The 23,486-nt window shown below is 40.2% G+C and overlaps 1 protein-coding gene across 2 annotated transcripts in view; it reads left to right on the top strand.

Moving 5' to 3' along the window:
- CIITA (class II major histocompatibility complex transactivator) overlaps nucleotides 1-23,486 on the top strand; it is a 97,173-nt gene that overhangs the window by 25,867 nt on the left and 47,820 nt on the right. The window contains exon 1 of one of the 2 annotated variants that reach the window (XM_075179817.1): nucleotides 20,187-20,309. The exons of the other annotated variant lie outside the window; for it this stretch is intronic. Within the exon in view, the coding sequence (XP_075035918.1) occupies nucleotides 20,303-20,309 (7 nt within the window). The 5' untranslated portion in view covers nucleotides 20,187-20,302. Of the gene's footprint in view, nucleotides 1-20,186; nucleotides 20,310-23,486 lie in introns of those variants that run through there. 2 annotated transcript variants of the gene reach the window in all.

Raw genomic sequence — 23,486 nt, 5'->3', positions numbered from 1 at the left:
TGCTCTGCTCAGAAACTAGCTTTCAGGGTGAACCAGGGACATAGGAAACAAATAGAATTGTGTCAGTATTGTACAGCAATTCTGTAAAGATTAGCCAGCTAAAATAGTTTCATTTCAATCTTAGATAGACTTTACATGGACAAGTGACTACTGGTTGTTGTAAATGCATTGCATATACAGTATATAATAGTACTAGACAGTATATACAGACTGAGTTAGATAGATCTCATTCTGAACTAAGAAGTATATTTTTATGTCTTGGAGAAAAACAGTGTGCTTTTGTTGCAGAATCCAAAAAAACAAATAGATTTTTTTTAAAATTGAAAGTTTTCCTAGTGAAAGTAATCTTGTTTGGGGCAGTGATAACTGAAATAATTTTGAAAAAACTGGGAGTTTGCGTGTGAGATTCAGCTGCAATTGCATACCCTCAAAAAAGGCTATATATTATTATATTCTAATCTTTTCTATTTTTCAATACTTGTCCATTTTGAAAGGGTCATTCAGTGAAATTTATATTTAAAAAAGGGTGTTTGTGTGTGTGAGAGTTAGTACATAGCTGCACATCCCCCCAAAAATGCTACATATGCTAATCTTTTCTATTTTTCAATACTTGTCAGTTTTAAAAGGGTCATTCAGTGATATCCATATTTAAAAAAGGATGTTTGTGTGTGAGTGTCAGCACGCAGCTGCACACCCCAAAAAAGTGCTATATATTATGTCGAAGTCGTATAATTGGATGAACGAAAGTTTATTGGTTAATATTGTTTTATTGGTCAATTGCACTCAGTATGCCACGCTACACGTGGCATACGGCGATCGCACGGTAAAATACGCACGCACACACTCGCATGACAACATTTAGTTATTTATGTAATTCATATTCAAGTTGGATCCATTACACAGTAATTTATGAGCAGACAGTATTTGGTTTATTATTAGTTTATATATTATGATTATATGTACCCTTTAGTGTTATCTAAGGTTCAGGTTATGGGAAATGTTTCATGTCTGATATCATACTAATCCCCTAATCATCAGCAGCTGTCCGGTTCCATCGCTGAAGAGATCGCATATTGCATACTCTAGTTATTGATGTTAGGGAATAAATAGCAAGATTGATATCAGAATGTGATATGCTAATGAACTCATTGTAACTGGAGCTCATCCCCTGGAGAGACGACCCCCACCTTTGGATTCCTTAGATTGAATCAGCCTATGACCTGTTTACCCTGGAACCACCCTTGTCTGGACCTATAGAAGCAAGCTACGTCATCTCTATTGTTCACTGTGTAACACTGTACTGTATTGTATCATAATATAATAATGTATTGAATTGTTGACTATTTACATCTGCTAAAATAAATCACTTTGTGCGTTAGAAACACAATACAGTCGCCTATGCAATGCTTATTTGAAAACGATCGAATTACTTTAATAATTATTATATTGTAATCTTTTCTATTTTTCAATATTTGTCCATTTTGAAAGGGTCATTGAGTGAAATCTCTCTTTAAAAAGGCTGTTTGTGTGTGAGGGTCAGCCAGCAGCTGCACACCTCAAAATAATGCTATATTATCTAATCTTTTCTATTTTTCTATTTTTCAATACATGGAAATTTTCAAAGGGTCATTCAGTGACATCCATACTACAAAAGGGTGTTTGTGTGTTAGGGTCAGCACACAGCTGCACAGCGCAAAAAAGCGCTATATATTATTATATTCAAATCTTTTCCATTTTTCAATACTGGGCATTTTCGACATTCAGCGACCGCATGTAGAACTTTGCAGCAGTTGAAAAAAAAATTGTCATCTGCCATGCCCCCAATTGAAGCAAGCCCATTAGATAAATTAAACAACAACAAAATTTAGTGTAAGGTGCAAGAGATAAAAATATAAAAATGCTACACACATACTAACAGCATTCAGGGGTTGCCAAGAACATGGCTTTCCTTACCTTGCCGCTATATAAATGAATGAAAATGCTGAGAGACGATGATGGCCTGCAGCCATACTAATAGCCTTCAAAGACTACCCATGCATTACTATACATTACTAAAATATTCAATGGTTGCAAAGACCTGGGCTTTCCTTACCTTGTTTTACTTATATGCTCTGTGCCATAATGCTGCCTTTCTGAATCAAACCAGTAGACCCATATATATGGGGAGTGAGGGCTGAAAATTCATTCCCCAGTGGAAACTTCATCCAACCCCGGAGTAGGGGACTGCCCGAGACTTGCAGCAGAGGTGGTCCACAAGACCCATGTATATAAATATGGACTATGTATAGATAATATTTATATGTTTTATTAATTAATTAAGAAATATGTAAAAGACACAGTTCAGATAGGCCAATACATGCCCTTTCCACATCATCATCATCCATTATTTATATAGCGTCAGCAGATTCCTTAGCGCTTTACAATTGGGAACAAACAGTAATAAAACACGTAGAGGTAAGAAGACCCTGCTTGTAAGCTTACAATCTATGGGACAATGGTTTGATACACAAGGGTAAGTGCTACATCATATTGAATATTTGTCCAGCTAAAATTGGGCTGTATGCTCAGTCACTGAACTATGTTGGTCAGATGGTTGTTGTCTTGTGTTAGTTGTGTAGAGGGTGGTAATAGGGTAACCTAGGGAGATTAAGAGGGTGGTATAGGAATATTATAAGCTTGTCAGAAGAGGTGGGTTCTCAGAGAACGCTTGAAGGTGTGAAGACAAGAGGAAATTCTTTTGGTGCAAGGGAGAGAATTCCATAAAGTGGGTGCAGCCCGAAAAAGGTCCTGTAAATGAGAATGGGAGGAAGTGATGAGAGTGGAAGAGAGATGAAGATCTTGTGCAGAACGGAGGTGTCGAGTTGGGAGATATTTTGAGACAAGTGAGGAGATTTATGTTGGTGCAATTTTGTTGATGGCCTTGTATGCTAGTAGAAGAATTTTATATTGGATTCCTTAAAAAACAGGCAACCAATGTAGAGATTGACAGAGTAAGTCAGCAGATGTAAAATGATTTGCAAGGAGAATTAATCTAGCCGCTGCGTGCAAAATAGTTTGGAGGGGTTTGAGTCTGATTTTGGGAAGACCAGTAAGGAGGGAATTACAATAGTCGATGCTGGAGATGATGAGTGCATGAATTAAAGTTTTTGCAGTGTCTTGTGTGACATATGTACGTATTCTGGAAATAATTTTCAGATGTATGCAGCATGATGTAAATATAGAGTTGATGTGGGAAACAAAGGATAGTTGGCAGTCAAGGATTACACCTAGGCAGCGAGCTTGCGGGGGGTTGTCAACAGAAATAGAAATGTCAGGCAGTAAGCTTCTATTGTTGGGTGGGAATATTATTAATTCTGTTTTTAAAGATTGAGTTTGAGTTGGCGAGAGAACATCCAAGATGAAATGGCAGAAAGACAGTCAGTAACGCGAGACAACACAGATAGTGAAAGATCAGGAGAGGATAGATAAATTTGTGTATCGTCCACATAGAAATGATACTGAAATCCAAAGGTGCTTATTAGTTTTCCTAGAGAAGTGATGGAGATGGAGAATAGCAGAGGACCTAGGACTGAGCCTTGTGCTACTCCAACTGAGAAAGGAAGCGGAGTGGAGTTTGTTCCAGAGAAATTAACACTGAAAAAGTGATTAAATAGGTAGGACAAGAACCAGGATAGGACAGTGTCATGAAGTCAGGGGCAGGCTGGCCCGGGGGGCAGGGGGGCCGCTCGGTCAGACCGCTACTCGGGCCGGGGGGGTAGGCCGGCTGACCACCCCCTGGATGCAAAATACAACACTTTCCCCTGCGGCCGCATCTGATAACATCAGATGCGGCCGCGTCAGCTCACAGGCGGCCGCATCCCATGACAGGGGATGCGGCCGCGTCATCAATGGCGAGCCCGCATCCCCTGTCATGTGATGCGGCCGTCTGTGTGCCCCCCGGGCTTCCCTCTCCCAGCCCGCGCCTGCTTGAAGTCATAGGGATTGTAGCTTCTGTATGAGGAGAGAGTGGTCAACAGAGTCGAATGTAGCAGAGAGATCCAGGAGAATTAGAAGAGAGTAATCACCTTTAGTTTTAGCTGTGATCAGATCACTGATAACCTTGGTCAGCGCAGTCTTTTTCCACACATGTGAATATGTATAATACTCACATTGATGCAGATTTGGTTACCCAAAACATGTATTGACAATGCAATTGAAAGTCCATATTCTGAGAAATTAAGAGGACATATTTGACAAAGAATGTATGTATAGATAGAGATATGATGGTTGCTGATTTATGCTTTGTGATGGAGTTAGAGAACTGTAAAGTGTAGTTAATTATTTTTTTAACTGAATTGTACAAAGCAAATGCACCAATGGCAGATTTACAAAATCCTTTATTAGGACGAAAGTGGACAACTATGGACAGCGGCATTAGTAGAAAGGTGGAATTCAAGATGGCATTATCCTTGGATTGAGGTATATCTGTGTCATAATGTGCCCTTCTGAATCAAACCAGGGGACTTGTATATATTTATGGGGAGGGAAGGCTGAAAAATCATTCCCCCCGGGGTAAGCTTCATCCAATCCCGGGATAAAGGGAACTGTCTGAGATTTGCAGCAGAGGTGGTCCCCAAGAAGGAATGTACTCACTCTAATGCCAGGCCAACCGGGACACCTCCCACTGCCGCTGCATTTCAGCTAGTAGCAGGCGGCCAGGGCGTAAGGCTGTAATTAAATTATTGCTGCCTCCTTAGTGGACGTGAGGGGAGGGGCGTGTTCTTGGTCCCATTTTCCTATCTCCACACTACCGGATCCTGATCATAAGCTTTTATTACGTTGAATTAAGTCCTGGGGGCATCCAATTACCTGTGAGCGCGTCCAACTCTATGGGAAAAGCGAGTGCCATAGGTGAAGACCTCCCCTGATAGTGCTAAAAGCTTATAACAGTTTCTAGGAAGCCGTAACATCATAAAGGATTATAACCTTGGACCAATGTGTAATGTCAACTTGTCCTCCATTGTTTTGCCAAATTTATATTGGTCTCCACGCGTTATTTATTTATTCAATTACAATAATAGTAAGTCTGAACATGCAAAAGAGGTTTGGGAGCTATGAAAGTGAGATATCGATGTCAACACTATGCAGTTTATTATTTTTTTAATTGAATCAGAGAAAACAAATGCAATGATAGCAATGATAGCAAAATCCTTCATTAGGACAGCTCGTTGGTGAAAATTGGGACAGTTGTGATGGGGTCATTATAAAATAGACTGAAAGTGACTGGAATTGAAAGTTAATGCTATAAATAGTAATATTGGAGCAAGAGCAGCTCAAAATTACATTTTACCTATTTTTCACAATTTTTAAGTAAATCTAGATCCAAGATCAAAACCAAAACCTTTTGCGATTTTTGGGCAAAACCAGTAGCAAACCCGAAACACAAATGCGGTTTAGAACAGACACCGGTTCCGAAACACGAGGGTCAGCGCACATCTCTAGACATTATTACTCTCTCTTCACAAAATGAAACCAGTGCAGCTAGTGCAAACGTCTGGTCAGGAGGAGAGACAGTGCTATTCACCACGGGGAGGACAGAGTGCACATTGTTTGAAGGCCCAGTTGCTCTCTTTAGCTCGATGCTGTACAGGCTGTGGCTGGTTAACGTTATGACATGAAGACCGTGCACTGCAGTCTTTCTTGTTATAGGCAAACAGTCCAGCCTGGCAAAGCCTGGTGCTGATTGTTGCTTTGGCAGGGGGCCCCACACTATTTATACCCCTGCTTTAATGGTCACCGGTCTAGTCTACTTCTAATACAGAAGATATGTACTGATGCTATCGCCATCATCATAATGGATTTTCACACCAACCCTTAGGCTGCGTGTCCAGGGGACATGCTACACTTACGTGTGTATGTCCTTACTCTACTGAACATGTGTATGTCCCTGATCTCCTTCTCCAGAAGGGGCAGGTGACTGCAAGTGCAAGTTACTTGGAATTCTAAATTCTACTTGCATTCTCTTGATTGCAGCTCTCATGTTTGCAGCTTCTGATTGGTCTTTATGCTCATGCTTCCTCCACAGCCTCACACAGCCCCGGTTTTCAGCCTGGGCTGTGAGAAGAATCATGGAGCCCTGGGTAAAAAAAAGCTGTATAGAACACACTACTGCTTAGTAGTGTAGCTTTAAATCCTGCTGTGTGAGTGCATGCTGAAAAATTGTAAGTCTAAGCTGATACTACCATTTGCATCTAGTATAACGTACACAACAAACAAAGAAATGCTATGCAGTTGTGCATACATACAGCGGTGGAGCTAGCAAGCTGTGGGTCCCGGTGCAGGGAGGCGGGGAGTAGGGAACTGGGGCCCCCAAACCTCTGTATCTGCCATGCACTGGGCCCCTTTATCTCCATGGGCCCGGTGCACGGCAGCTGCCACACCAATGCTAGTTCGGCCACTGTATACATGCAAAATAAAAACAGAAAGTAGGAATCACATGCAAAATACATCATGAGTGGAGATATAGTTTGGTTGTCAGGATTGAAAAACATTGTTAATAATAAAAGCTTACTGGGACAAGTCACTAAAGAACTAGTGAAAACAAATAATATATATATATATATATATATATATATATATATATATATATATATATATATATATATATATATTCATATATATATATATATATATATATATATATATATATATATATATATATATATTGAAACCCCATATTAAATACACATACACCAGCCCCTACTGCCGCAGCACTGCAGGCTTTCACTGAAAAGTTCATCTGGGGAACCCAATTTTTACAGTGAGATAGCAAGCAAGAAGAAAGATAAGGACATCTTAATTGTGGGAAAATGATCCAGTAGAGTATTATCCAGTGTGACAGTGTGTACTGCCAGCCTCTCTACTGTCCTCTAAAGGCGGGGAGCTGAGTTGACCAGACAAGAGTCCTGTAGGCATATTAGCAGCCATACGACTTCCTAACACTGGACAGTTTGCAGCTGCTGTCATACACAGCTGTGCAGCCAAACATAGGGAATTCCTTAATGGGGAAATTCTGTTAAAATAATATATTTTTATTTTTACTCTTTACGGTTATTTTTTTATCATAATCTGGAGTTATATCTGGAAATTGTGGACAGTTGATCATATTAACTGTACTATGAATAGTCCACACAGTCTTCTGATTGTTTGAATATTTACACTATTAATTTAACACCTGCTATAAAAGAATAGCTATTTTGAGTGCTACTTACTGTGCTAACCTGAAAGCACGAAGGTACAATGATTTGGCAAATATACTATTAATGCTAATATCATAATAACAATTTAATAAACTACCTTCATTATCACACAGGGTTGACTCCAATTTAAACACAGTTCTTTATCACCTACATTACACACAGACACCCACATTTGCATACACGATTTCCATTTTAAGCATTGAGGAGGGTCACGTTCCTATTTGAAAGTATTATAAATACAGTTTACTTGTTGTGTATGAAAGGACATTATCTTATTATATGTACACCATTTCTTTAGCTTCAGAAACAGACATGATAGAGGTAGAGGGCATATGAAAGAACATTAAGATAGAGGACTGTGTTTTATAGAGTAGTAGACTTGCAGCCTATTTTCTAAAGTCTGCCCGATTTTAGCAATAACTAATATTTTTTATCGCAACTTATTGCAGCGAAGTCATTTTGACTCAATTAATGAATGTTATCTTGTAGTGTCATTGAAAAGTGTCTGTCCTAGCAAGTTATTTCTCCTCCAGAGAAAACATTTTGGCCTTACTGCTAAAGTTTTCTCTTCCTGTCTTGTTTGTTACTGTTTAAATTGTGCATGCGCGGTGAAAAGTCCAGGCATGCTCATTATAGCTTCTCTCCTGGCTAGCGTCCAGGAGTCTGGCGATCTTGTTCTCCCCTATCACAATCCTAAATGTTAATACATAAAGAAGCCCTAGCTACTGCTCGCTGGAACACAGATTTGCGCCTGAGTACAACTACACACCAGAATACAGTTTACTGGGTATCTGAGCTGTTAAAGTTAAATAATTGAATTAAGTTGTTTTAAATTAATAAATATCGGTTGTTATAGTTTCCTGTACGATTGTGGTTCATACGCATCGGCATACAAAGTTTAAATACGCAATCACATAGGAAAACACAGTAAATACACTTACATTCACACTCACATTTGTTTTTAGTTCATTTTTAACAAAGTTTCCAATTCACATTCTTTTATTATTCATATAAACGAATTTGGAGAATTATAACACAATGGTAAACCTACATTATTTATATTTATGGTTCAGGTCATAAGAAATGTATTGTGTTTGGTCTTATATTAATCCATATTTCACCAGCAGGAATCCAGAATCACCGGATAAGCGATCACACATTGCAATCGCAAGTTATGATTAGTATAAGATTAATACTGAAAAATACACTGTTAATGGGTTAGTTTAAACCATATTTTGGTGATTTGGTGGTAAAGGCACATACACAGCTGGTTGGAGTGATTTGCCCCAAACTTTGGAGAAACATCGTTTGAACTGACCTATGACCTGCATTGTACTGGACTATCTTAAACACTGAACCAATGAAGGATGATTTTAGAGTTATCTTTGTGTACATTGTGACATTGCCAGTTTTTTTCAACTCAAACTGTATATAAAACCACTGGACAGTATCGGTCTTTCTCTCTCTCCTCACAGACGTCAGGATTGATGAGCTGTTACTGGATCCAGTGCACAAGCGTATGAATCAATATTTTGTTATATTTTGCTATTAAATGTGTTTGTGTTTTGGAACCATGCTAATCGCATCCGACAATCTTTATTGGTGACATTACAGAGCCCACACAAATATCCAAAATGATGGGTACCAGAGCCAGTTGCTGCATAGATTTTCCCTGGGTACTATTGTACACTGACATTCATATTTACCTCAAATACCAATGTACACTGGCATGCACAGTTACCTGGGTAGCACTGCATTCTGGAAAACACAGTTTTTTTGTGTTATACTGGCATCCATGAATCAGTAGTATCAGAGCACACTGGTATACTGAGACTGGTATACAGAAATTACTGCGGAAAGACAGCATGCTGGCATAGAAAGATCTCCTGGGCACCACTGTGCACTAAGATACAGAGATCCACTGTTTACAGCCAAATAATGTCATACAAAGTTCCACTGCACAATAACCTATAGAGATTCTCTGCAACCACTACACACACTGGCATAACAACATCCCCTTAGTACATCTGTATATCTGCATACATATTTACCCTGGTATCCCCGGTATTGCTGCAATCTGTTATACAGAGTTCTGGTCAAAACAGCCCATTGGCATAGAGAGATCTTCTTGCTACCACTGAACAATAACATTCCATATCACTTGACATTTGAGTTATCTAAAAGGGAGCGTGGTAAGAGGAGTATTTAGCACACTGTAGGAAGAACCAGGAAGAGGTAAGCTGCTGCTTTACTGATTCTCTGGTGTTTGTGGTGCTTGACTCTTCTCTATAGCAGTTAACACCATCCAGAGATGGCATTAACTATGAAAGAGAAAATCTTCATTCACCGCCTGATAAATTAAGCATTTTCGTATCTTTGCGGGCAGTGATACACAAAGAAAACTGACTAATCGCCGGCATTAAACCATTGATATATAGGGAGAAACGAAAAATAGTGTTGTTGACATTCTTTATTTGTGAATAAAGTATTTTTATTGAGATTTTATAGTTACAACATACAAATAACAAATTTAACATCTAATCTAACTAACATCTATCTCTGCCTATGTAACTATAAACATTATACAGTGATATCTAGTGAACTTTTAGGGTGATGATATCATCATAGCATTTTCACTAAACTCCAGGTCAGATCAATTGAAGCTGCACAGGGCTGAGAGTTATCCATCCACCTGGTGACTCCCCAAACCCACCATATCATTCTGATGAGGGTGGATAACATTACTTGATTCATGACAGTGGTGCCATATCCTATGGTATTTATGTATGGTCTTTCTACTTTCATACATGAACAGCTCATGTCTCCAGTAACTAGGTTAATCCAGTGAGGTACACTAGGTGGTTCAGTCAACATCCATCCCCTAGCTATAATAACCTTAGCCAGGGAGGTTAAGGTAAATATATATTTGAAATGTAATTTACTTAAATTTTCATCTAATGTAGTGCCAAATAGACAGATCTAAGGGCATAACAAACGGGTCACAGGTAGTGTGGAGGAGATGCAGTCCCATATTTGGCCCCAAAAGGACTGGACAACTGGACATAAAAGATGCCAAAAAGTGCCCTCAGTGATACCGCACCTGGGGCACTCCGAAGATGTGCGCAGTCCCATTGTGTACATCTTGGTTGGTGTTAAGTATATTCTGTGTACAATATAAAAATGGATCTGCTGAAACCTAAGACAAGATGTGGCATGTCTAGTACTTCCCACCACCATCAGATCTAATCATCTTGGGGAGACCTGAAGTAACAATAAGTCATAGAGCACAGAAATAGTTTTATATGACCGTACAGATCGTAATATATTTTTAATCTGAGAATCTGACATATGAAGCAAACCTGCAGGAAATTGGGCATTCAGTGCATGTCTCAGCTTTGGGCATTCAGTGCTTGTCTCAGCTGTAGATACCAGAATAATTAGTTGTTGGGTAATGGGAAGGTCGATCTCAATTGTTCATATGTAGTAATTGACTGTTTATATATATTTGACCAATGGTGTGAATTCCCGCATCCTTCCACATCATTGAACCCTCCAACCCCACCAGCTTCCTGAAAACAGTATTGAACCACAAGGGAGTGTCCAGGTCTAACCGTTCACCTCCCATAAGAGCATGTGATATTGCCCAAATCATTGAAGCCTGTTGTATTATAGGGACCACTTCACTAGGTCTGTGCTTAGATAACAAAACATTCGTTATTTAACCATGTGTTTACAGCAGTCATCCACTGACAGTTTTTAGTATGACTTAAGATAGTGAGTTATTGCAAACTCTTCCAAAAGTGAAGACTTTTTTATTTAAAACTTTATTTTTGTTACTTTTATTAAAATAAAAAATAGACAGTATACAGTATGTGAACTGTCTTATGCCTGACACTACATTGTTGCAGCTGCTACAATAAACTTACTTTCTATTGGCTGCATTAAAGAATAACATAATGAAACATATAAAACTGTCAATGGGAAAAGAAGAATGTTTTTAATTTCAAGACATCACTTTTATGTGCCTCACTGGTTATGTTATGTGCTATAAATTTAAATTGTTATATCTCATGTTCAGGATAAAAGTAAAGTGAATAGTTGTTCATCATCACTCAATTTTGTGTAGAAGTTCATGGGGGGGCCAAACACAGTCTTTGCCCACCCAACAGAAATCATGGGGGGTGCAACTGCCCCCACTGACCCCCACTGCCCACTCTGGTTCCTGCACCCTTGCATGGAGTTATCTGAAATGTAATTGCTTACAATGATTAGTTATATGGTTAGTAGAGATTAGATTATGATGATTAGAGTAATTGGGTTAATCAACAGAGTTGAGTGACTCTTTCCAAATCTGATAAGTGACCTATTCATTAAGTCAGTTACATTGAGCCACCAATTAAAATGTCCTACAGGAAGTTCATTTCCAGCTAAAGTTGGTTCCTCTACCCCAGAGCCATTTGCCTATCTTTCTGGTGTGACTCATGTGAATGGGAGTTTAGTGAGGTGTCTGCCAGCGTTGTTTTTCAGCTTTTGCTGTTTAAAATTGTATTTCTTTTGTTTTTACTCATCATAGATTATCTTTATTACTAGTTACTAGTTTATATTTTATATTGAAACAATTTTAACCACACCTTCTGTATTATATATAAATTGTTCTTATAATACTATTTATTGTAACAATTAATATAAAGTATATTATAATCATTTTAACAACATCTACTGTGATGACTATTTGATTGGAAAGTCATTTCTAAGACAGTATAGCAATACAACAAACACACATATAAGGGGTGCTAATATACCTATAAGTGTCCGACCAAGATGCTGCTAACCTAGCAGGATTTGGACCTGCTGATATAGATATACTAGAGAAAAAATTGTGTGGTAGCGCAAAGCTCAGATCGGCACAATAATTTATTAATATCTTATGAACATGCAGTATAAAAGTTATACATACTTCAGTGTACACTGATAATTAATATGAAAAAAAAAAAAATGATTTAATGGAGACTGCTGAGCAGATCAAATTAGAGAACACAGTGATAACCACAGTATAATTGAATGTGAAAAATTATGTTGCTACAATGTCAAATCTCTCCACGGTTCAGAGAAACCACATAAGGTAAGTATCTAGGTAACAAAAACAGTAGACCAGCTAGTAAGATACTTCATAACGTTAGATATATGCAGTCACTCGATGCAGATGGTTGTATAAAGATCAGAAAGTCTAAGCCAGCATCGGGTATTAAATTTCATGCGAGGGCCTAGTGGCGGCCCAAGATTTTTAATGGGTGTGGTCATACAATTGGGGGCGTGACAATGCACCATTGGGGCGTGGCTAGCAGTTCAAAATCACTAGGCTCCGAATTCGCCGCAGCGTGACATATGTCCAAGCACTCCTGACTTTCAGGACATCTAGCAAAACAGTGTAGTGTAGTAAGAATGTAGTGTGAACAAAAAGAGTTCAGTCTTGGCCTGCACCTTACATTGAGCACAACACTCACCACAAATTGGCATTGTCCTTACTAGAATCACAACATTTCACAGACTCTCCTGCTCTCTCCTACCTGTTCTTCTCACTTTCACCACCTGTGGCTGCAGGTTTCTTTAGTTGCGGCTTTTCTGGATCCTGGAATGCTGGGTGCCCTATTTGGGGAAAAAAGGCTACATTTAGATAATTCCAAACAACCCCGGCGTTAAATCAATACCACCCATGATTAATAATTAGGCCTTCCTCCAACATTAAAATAATAGTATTTAATAAATAAACCAATTTCCCTCCCTTCAAACAGCCCCAGCAATAAATTAATAGTGTTTACATTTCAGAAATATACCAATTTCCGGCAACCATCAATGCCATTAAATAATTCATAGTCACATTTAATAAAGAGACCTCATTCTCCCCAAACTCACCCCCACATTCAATAGCGCCCAAACCGCCCCATCTTAAATAGTGCCAAATATTAAATTGCCCCATGTCACGATACTTACCTCTCCGCGTTCCCCCGCCGCTCTGTCGGACCCGGAAGCCGCACTTCTGGGTTCGGCGGTCACGTGACTGCTACCTAGGGCGGTCACATGATCGCTACCTAGGGCGGGGAATTCAAATGGGACACTGTATAAAACATAGCTCTGACACTTGGTGAGTGTCAGGGCAACTTACCAGTTCCTGGCTCCTGATTCCTGTGTCCTCCTTGTTCCTGCTTCCTGTGTGTTGACCTCCAGTGTACCGACCCGGCTTGTTTATCCTGCTGGATTCCGTTGTCCTCTGTGTACCGACTTGGCTTGTTGACCTTCCTTATTGCCTGTGCCCCTGACCTGGATTGCCTCACGCTCCCTTCTCTATACGTTTAACTGCCTTCCTGTGTACCGACCCGGCTAGCTGGCCATGCATCTGTTCTGGTGACCCGTGTACCGACCCGGTTTGATTGACTCCGAGATTGCCTCCTGATTCTGTCTGCATTGCCTGCCTGTGTACCGACCCGGCCTGTCCGACTATTCTTATCTTGCTCCTACTCCGCTGTACTACATCTTGGGGCAAACCTGAGGACCGCGACCTGCGACTCCTGGCAGCAAAGCCCATCCCGCCTTGCGGCGGTTCTTGGTGAATACCGAGGAGATCGTTAGACTCCGCACCTCAGGTAAGCCAGCGTTAATCAAGATTAGTAGTGTATCCAGTAAATCCGTTACACCCCAACATCGCCCCACAAACAAAATAGCATCCATTAATTAGCCACCACCTACCTCACGCACACTACATTTCCACAAGGTCCCTGTGCCATCACACACACCACACATTACTGTACCCCTTCATCATCACTATGCTGTGCCTCCTTATGATCACACTGCGCCCTCCATGCTGCTTTTCCCTTCACCTGGCCCCCATTCATCACACTATGCTATGCTGCTCCCCCTTTTTCAATCTCACTGCACCATGCTGCTCCCCCCCTTTCAATCCCACTGTTCCATGCTGCCCCCCCTTTTTCAATCCCACTGTTCCATGCTGCCCCCCCCCCCTCCGTTTTCCCCCATTTGCTTCCTTTCCGTTCCTTTGCTTACCTTTTCCTTTTATTATGTCTTCTCTCTTCTTGCTGGGTCCTCTCTGTGCAGCTCCGCACTGAATGTCAGACGTGAAATAAACAAAACACGAAAAAAGCAAAATATAGTTTAAAAAACAATTTTTTTTAAAAAAAAATAGTCGGCAGTGAGGGCCCGGGCTGGGTCCACTGGCATGCCCGGGTAATTAGTACCCCCAGGAGAGAGAGGGGCGGGGACACACAGCAGGAGAGAGAGGGGTGGGGACACACAGCAGAGGAGAGAAAGGGGCGGGGGCAAACAGCAGAGAAGAGAAGGGTGGGGACACACAGCAGTGGGGAGAAACGGGTCAGGGACACACAGCAGATAGAAACAATCAGAAACAATCTGCACACAAGCTGCAAAGTGGCTGGTCCCAGGGGCAAGGTCCAACCACCTCCAGCATACAGTGCCCCAGGCTGGGAGGGGGTTTCCAGGCACTAGAACCCCCCCTCCCCCCGGAGCACCCCTGGGCTTCTTCTCTCCTTCACTAATCCAACAGTATTCAGCACAGGACAGGAAACTGAATGCGGTCACACTGTTTTATTATTGACTAAAAATGTTCAGCAATTTATTTTTATTTACTGTTAGAGTTCAATGGAAGAGAACAAACTAAACTGCTATTAGCCAATAGACTGGTAGCAGCACCGTAACCCATCAGGAGTATTCAGGCTGTCCAAATGCTTCCACCACATGAGTGCTCTTCCCGAAAAATGGTCTCTGTCACCAGGCAAATTTCTCTGTATTGTACATTAGCATAGGCAAACCGAAGGGGGGTTCACTAATGCCTGGAAACCCCCCTCCAAGCCTGGGGCATTGTATAATTGATGTGGCTGGACCCTGCCCCCACTTCACACAGCTCTGCTTGAAAAGGGAGAGCTGTGCCTAACAGTAGTACACGCAGCATTGCCCATGTATATTATAGGGAGAGTTGGAGAGAAGCCAAGCACTATCTAAAATTATAGCTACGCCCCCATGCATGCTTGTCACACCTACTGGCAACGTGATGTGGAAACCCTCCTCTACAAATCCTGAGTTTGCCCCTGATTAGTCACCAGTCTAAGCACTATGGACTCTGTAATGCATACAAGACACTAAGCAACAAGCACTCTATTGTACACTAGTGACCAGAGAATGGAACTCTATTGTACACTAGTTACCAGAGAATGGAACTCCATTGTACACTAGTCACCAGAGAATGGATCTCTATTGTACACTAGTGACCAGAGAATGGAATTCTATTGTACACTAGTTACCAGATAATGGAACTCCATTGTACACTAGTCACCAGAGAATGGAACTCCATTGTACACTAGTCACCAGAGAATGGAACTCTATTGTACTCTAGTCACCAGAGAATGGGTCTCTATTGTACTGTACACTAGCCATCAGAGAAAGTGGTCTGTATAATATACAGAAATGAGCTCTCAGGTCACTGTACTGGTAGATTGTTTTGGATCACTAGCTCAGCATAATTTCTAGGTATCTTCTCTAAAGTAATGTATGGGGTTACTGCTGGGTATAAAGTGTGACACTCTTACTTAAAATAGTAGTGGTGGGAATGGTAAATGCTCCCTTGCAGAAAGGAGAGGGGGGGGGGGTTATGTCCCCTTCCGATGTTGTCCACAATCCAGAGCAAGGCCACATCTCATGTCCAGCATACAAAGCAGCGCTCTCCTCTGATTACCGTAGTATAATGCAGAGACTGCCCTCTGGTGTAAGATATATAGAGCAGCCTTTCACCCCTCAGTGTCCAGTATATACAAGAGCCCCCCCCTCTAATGTTAGTAAACAGCGTAGTGCCCATCCTTCAAATTTATTTTACCCCGCCCCCCGCCCCCACCCCCCCACCACATGGCATAAGGCAGGCACAGTACAGGCTGGTATCTGAGAATGTGAGATTACTTACTGACAAGTTTATTGAGGTGTAATTGGTTGCTATGCCTACTTTATGCGCAATGAACTCTCTGGCAGGCAACATTACTTCTTCAGTCACATTGTGTACCCACTGCACCACTACACATCAAATATAACAGCATACCAGCACACAGTGTAGGGGCGGGGTTTATCATGAGAACTATTTAATTATTCAATAGCGTAATACACTCAAGCACTCAGCTATTGATAATGAAATCACAACCTGTCTTCCAACTGTATCTACAGTATTTCCAGTACAAAGCAAGCAGGAAAAATAAATGTCACATAAATGAAATAAAGTAATTAGTGGCATTTGTAAAAAATGTGCACAGAAGATAAGAGAGCCTTACTCATAGCAAAACAAAATCAGACATTAGTTTATTTGTTTATTTTAATTACACTACAAAAAATAGAATCTGATCAGTTGCTAAGAGCAAAACCACATTTTTCTTGTGAAATCACAACCTGTCTTCCAACTGTATCTACAGTATTTCCAGTACAAAGCAAGCAGGAAAAATAAATGTCACATAAATGAAATAGAGTAATTAGTGGCATTTGTAAAAAATGTGCACAGAGGATAAGAGAGCCTTACTCATAGCAAAACAAAATCAGACATTAGTTTATTTGTTTATTTTAACTACACTACAAAAAATAGAATCTGATCAGTTGCTAAGAGCAAAACCACATTTTTCTTGTGAACCAGCGCCATGTCTCCCATCATAATACTGCTCCCTCTTGGATTATACACTGAACTATAGCGCCTATTGCGTCTGCCTTCTCTGTGTCTACACGGTAAACACAATGGAGCTCAAAGTCATGGCTCTACGATACCTAAGTTGTTATTGGCTCAATGTCAAGGATGCGTTATGCTGTGTGAATAAAAAGAGACTGAAATAAGAGCTGCCGATATCATAACACCGGTCATATAATCTTGCCCAACTGGTCTCTCATTCTGCAGAGCAAGTGTGAGATTCGCGCATGCGCCCCGTATTCTTCACGCACGCTATATTACTACTCCGTATTTACTGGGAGCAACAGGTCTCGTAACCTGCTGGAGGTGTACACAAGGTAAGTGAAGAAACTTTTGTGTACCACGTAGACTATAAAGTTTTGTTGTATACACCCTTTTTTTATAGTAAATGTATTTGCAAACATAATGATTTGAAACATGTATACAGTATTTGTTGATGGTGCCCTGCTCCCTGTAGTGAAGGAGGGTTTTATACACTCACTGCTGAATAATATATTCTTTCTTTCATCCGCTCCGTTTATCAGCTGAGATATAATACATGTACCGTATAACTTTTTTTGGTATATGTTTGCTCATGACATAGAGTTCATCGGAAAGTTTAATGTTTAAACAATAAATCAAACTTGCTTTTTCCCAGCATCAAAAACATCTCCATATTTGAATGCCATATGCATGCTTTCTATAGTATCTGATTAGTTCAGGTGTATAATCAGCTTTACTATATATAATGTGCATAACTGGATATAACTAACTGTGGTCATATGTTTTCCTGTAAATTTTGTTGTTTTGGCTCCACATTGTGAATGCCTTAAGATTTCGAGTCATTTATAAAAATGCCACATGATATTTTCTTATTCCTTGTGCCAAAGTCTGGTCTGAATTTATTTATTTTTTATTAAACAGGAGGGCTGAGGAGTCGCTAATGTATAAAAAATATTGATAATCAAAGTTTGATATTACTACCAAGAATAAAATGGTAGATTGCTACAAAAGGCAATACATATCGAAAGATGTTTATACAAGATCATGTTAAAAAAAAAATGATTTTTAAGGCATCGTACACACTGGTGTTTGCAATATGTTTTTATTGCATGTTAGAACGCATGTAAAAGAGCACACATTCTGTTTGCATTTTGAAACTGCTTAACTGCTCCTTATGAGCACTCATTGAGATTAATGTACTTTTTTAACTGCACTGCAGCGCAAAACAAATTAAATGCACATAAAAAGGCAAATACGTACACTCTCAATGGGTGTATTTTCACATCCACTTATATTCATTTAGCTTGTGTTAGAAATACATCTTAAACGCAGAGTTTTATCACCAGTGTGCTCATAGCCAAATGCTATTGTGTAGAATTCAATAATCTATTCCTAAACCACCACAAGACTTCTGCAGAGTAGCGTGTAGGGTGTTAGGACATGCAACAAAATTACCTAAGTATACAGAGATAAGAACAATGGGTACAGACATAAGAATAATAAATGCATGGATTATATATATATATTTCTAGTACTGGGTATGATACCTTGTGGCATGCACATACATTCTTAGAGATTCTGGTCCATGTTTGCTTGATAGCATCACGCAGTTGCTTCTCTTTAATGCTGCAAATCTCTTTATCCACCACATCCCCTAAAGGTATCCTATTGGATTGACATCTGGTGACTGTGTAGGCCATTGGAGTACAATGAACTAATTGTCATGTTCGTGGAACCAGTTTGAGATTACGTGCTTTGTACATGGTGCATTATCCTGCTGGAAGTTGTAATTAGAAAATGGGCATACCATGGCCGTAAAGGAATGCCCAGGGTCAACATACAATGCTCAGTCGATATTAAGGGGCCTAATGTGTGCCAAGAAAACATTACCCACCACATTATACCACCACAACCAGCCTGCACCACTGAAACAAGGCAGGATGGATCCATGGATTAATGTTGTTGATGGCAAATTTTGACCTTGTGAGGTCTTCTGCTGCTGTAGCCCATCCACTTCAAGGTTTAATGCTCTTCTGCACACCACTGTTGTGATACATGGTTACTTCAATTACTGGTGCCTTTTTGTCAGCTTGAACAAGTCTGGCAATTCTCCTGTGACCTCTCCAATATACAAGGCATTTTTATCCACAGAACTGCAGCGACCTGGATGTTTATATATACAGGAGCTGCTGGCATACAATGCATATCTGTGCAGGTTGCATTTTTGAGGCAGGGTATATCATACTTGCCAACTCTCCCGGAATGTCCAGGAGACTCCCGCATATCTGGTGAGTCTCACGGACTCCCAGGAGAGTATGGCAATCTCCCGCATCGGGCAGAATTTGATCCAAATTGCCGCGATTCCCGGTGATTTTGGCTCCACCCGTGCGTTTTGCGTCATTGGCCAAAATGACCCGATTTTCGAAGCCCCGCCCCCTGCACGCCCACCTTTCCTCTGCAGCTCCCGAATCATACTTGCCATAAATTGGCAAGTATGGGGTATATGCAGGAGCTGCTAGATTATTATGGAATTCTGTACAATGTGTTGGGACAGGGTATATGCAGGAGCTGCTAGATTGCTATGGAGTTCTGTACAATGTGTTGGGGCAGGGTATATGCAGGAGCTGCTAGATTACTATGGAGTGCTGTACAACGTGTTGGGGCAGGGTATATGCAGGATCTGCTAGATTACTATGGAGTACTGTACAACGTGTTGGGGCAGGGTATATGCAGGAGCTGCTAGATTACTATGGAGTGCTGTACAACGTGTTTGGACAGGGTATATGCAGGAGCTGCTAGATTACTATGGAGTGCTGTACAACGTGTTGGGGCAGGGTATATGCAGGAGCTGCTAGATTACTATGGAGTGCTGTACAACGTGTTTGGACAGGGTATATGCAGGAGCTGCTAGATTACTATGGAGTGCTGTACAACGTGTTGGGGCAGGGTATATGCAGGAGCTGCTAGATTACTATGGAGTGCTGTACAACGTGTTTGGACAGGGAATATGCAGGTGCTGCTAGATTACTATGGAGGTCTGTACAATTTAAGTTGGTCTCACAACCAGGGCATCGTGCCAAGTGAAAGCAGAAGTAAATTGCTGCATGTTTGATCAACAAGCCTTCCTATCAAAGGATGGGATTAGGGAGTTTCCAATTACAAGAACTGACTTGCAGGCATCCTGCCAAGTGAAAGCAAAAGTAAGTTGATGCTTGTATTAATAGAATTCATAGCAGACTGTATTTCAGTGAACAGGATTGGGGAATCTGTCTGAGTAAGGAGAATGCTGTCAGATTTCCCAAAAATTGCCTGATTTACAGGATAACTGGGTGACGGCACAATGACAGGTATGTCTTGTTCATCTTGTATATGCTGGTGTGTGATTTGTGTATTATTTTATTAATATGAACAACATTTTAAACGGTCATCGTCATGTATATTTTTTATCTATGTATAAGTTTGTCATAGTTATTTATTTTGTACAGATAACATTTGGGACAAAAGTCTACTTGTTTCCTGCTGTACTATTGAAATAAATGTGTATGTATAAATGATATGATAGCCACTTCACTGTGCTGCAAAGCAATCGCAGCTGTATTGCAAGTACCTGACGTGTTCGGGTATTATATGAAGTGTGTGTGTGTTTGCATCTTTGTGTGTGTGCATCCGTATGTGTGTTTGTGTGTGTGTGTGTGTGTGTGCATCTTTGTGTGTGTGTGTGTGTGTGTGTGTGTGCATCCGTATGTGTGTTTGTGTGTGTGTGTGTGCATCCGTATGTGTGTTTGTGTGTGTGTGTGTGTGTGCATCCGTATGTGTGTTTGTTTGTGTGTGTGTGTGTGTGTGTGTGTGCATCTTTGTGTGTGTGTGTGCATGCATGTGTGTGTGTTTGTCCGTGTGTGTCTGTGTGTGTGCATCCGTGTGTGTGTCTGTGTGTGTGCATCCGTGTGTGTGTTTGTCCATGTGTGCGTGTATCCGTGTGTGTGTGTGTGTTTGTCTGTGTGTGTGTATGTGTGTCTCTGTGTGTGCATCCGTGTGTGTGTTTGTCTGTGTGTGTGAGTGTTTTTACTTTTTTATTATTTTAATAGCAGTGTTTAATTGCTCCTGAACTGACACACAGGTTACATAGTTAGTGAGGCTGAATTAATGAAAGTACAGCAAGTTCACACTTTTACAAATTGTGCCTGTGTTCATCCAGAAGAACACAGATGTTCTTGACCCAATGATGGCAGCTGGGTTAGTTCTCTGGATCAATCGACTCGCTGATGCCATTTATTACTTATGTTTATAGATCTTTTTGTAAGACAGGTGAGCAGGGGAGGGCTGGCAAAGTTTAGCCCAGGGGGCAAGATTCGACTCAGCAGCCTATTAGAAACATTTTAAAGAAAACAGAATGCAGGCAGCCCAAGGTTGCCCACTATGGGACAGATCCAGGGGGCAAATGCCCCTCTGACCCCCAGCCCAGTCTGCCCCTGCAGGTGAGTAGTGAATGGAGTGTTAGGATAAGTGTCTATACACTTTTTAAATACCCATTCATACTGTACAGTGTTTGTAGAGTGCATGGGGGCTATTCTGTAAAAATGACCATAACTTTGAAAAGTTATTTAGCTGTTTTGTTTTATTGTAAAATGTTTAGTACCTTTGGAAAATTAAGCTGAAGTAATTTTCTATGATATCTTCCTATATCCCAGTCTTTCCTCTCTAAACCTGTCTGCGGTGGTTTATTTATATGTAAAAATGCAAGTGTCATCTGAAAGCCTTGGTTTCTGCTAGTTCAAGAGGAGTATGTAACATTGTCTTTTAGTCTGAGCCAGTCATTCACAAAGCTCATCAGTGGTCACATGAAGGCTAGATGGGGGTACTTCACTATGAGTGTGCATGCTGTGAAGTGGGGCATTCCAAAGCCTCTACCGTCATTGTATCATATAAATTGCGACTATGGTTGCCATAGTAATTGCATTCTACTTAGCCAACTGTAAATCATTAATAGCAGGTTGAAGAAAAACATTCAGGAAAACAGAAGAAAATAAAGTATTCTAACAAGAATGAATTATGTTAAAAAGACACACATAATTTGTTCATGGTTAACTCCAAAACTTTCATAGTGGCAGATGGTCTAAGTTAAAAAAAAAAAATGGCAAAAATGATACTCCATAATTAATATATTGTAGAATAAAACTGCAAAAAATAAATAAATCAATCAATTAAAATAAACTAAAATAAACTAGATGCATTGTATTAAACACATTTTCTTTTTCAATTTACTTATATTTTTTAAAAACAACTTTTGAATTAAAAACATTTCTATATTTTAATTCATCTTAAAGTTATTTTATTTTTATTTTTATTTTTTTTTACAGAATTTTGCATCACTTGCAGACATTTTACGCATACCTCCCAAATGTCTTCTTAGGCTAGTTTTGTTATTCTTTAAAAGGGGATGAAAAAACTTAGAGGTAACTGTCTTTAAATGGTGGTAACTTAACTCTATATTGTCAGAATATTTTTTTACAAAAATACCACCACTAAATGCCAGCACCACCAGAGGTAAAATGGTGGTATTTGTTATAGAATATGGAGTTCATTTACCACCATATTAAAGCCTACACCTACACTTCCTACATTGTCACATTTAGAACTCATCCACCTATATCAAACCACCCAACATTCCTGGTTTGGGTGGATAGTCTCGATTAGAGTACTCGGTCAAGCCATCCATCCCATGGACAGCTTTGCCCTGCAGTGGGTAAAATGGGAGCTATATCCTGTTCACTGCTGCTCTGCTGTACACATATCAAGTGCTACTGGTGCATGAGACACAAAATGGGGTGTCTCAAGGGGGGCTATGCGGGGGTGGGTCAGCACGCGGATGTGTTGGACATTCCCCAGTGTGAATTGATGTGTATACTCCCCTAACACACTTGTTTAAGTAAAACAATAGGTGTAGAGATTTTGTATATTTTATGGTGTACCTGGCTTCACGGAATGCTGCACAACTCTTGAGAATTGAACCTGGAAAATCCATTGGCAAAAAGTTAGTTTAAGTTTTAAAGTTTTAATGTTAGCAAGATAATAGTCCAAATGTACATCAAAGACCAGGGGGTAAATGTATCATACTCCGGTTTCTTCAACTCGCGGGAGTTCGGCAAGATGACAGCTAAAATTTAAAGCGGCGCTGCCTCGTAAAGGGAAACTTGCCTTTAAAAGGCAGCGCCGCTTTAAATGTTAGCTGTCATCTCGCTGAACTCCCGCGAGCTGAAGAAACCGGAGTATACATTTACCCCCAGGTGTCCATGTCTGTGTCATATATATATATATATATATATATATATATATATGAGAGATGCTCACTGACCCCCATGAAGTGGTTTTGGTTTTGGTATTGGATCTGGATTAGCTTCGTATTTTCATGTGTTTTGGTTTTGGTTTTGGATCTGTATTTTTTTAGAGAAATTGCTAAAATATGCTAAAATCACATAATTTTGCTATTTTTTTGATCCTACATTATTATTAACCTCACTAACACT

The sequence above is a fragment of the Mixophyes fleayi genome, chromosome 7 (assembly GCF_038048845.1).
Source record: "Mixophyes fleayi isolate aMixFle1 chromosome 7, aMixFle1.hap1, whole genome shotgun sequence".
NCBI classification, from domain to species: domain Eukaryota; kingdom Metazoa; phylum Chordata; class Amphibia; order Anura; family Limnodynastidae; genus Mixophyes; species Mixophyes fleayi.
This window is presented reverse-complemented; position numbering and strand designations above follow the sequence as displayed.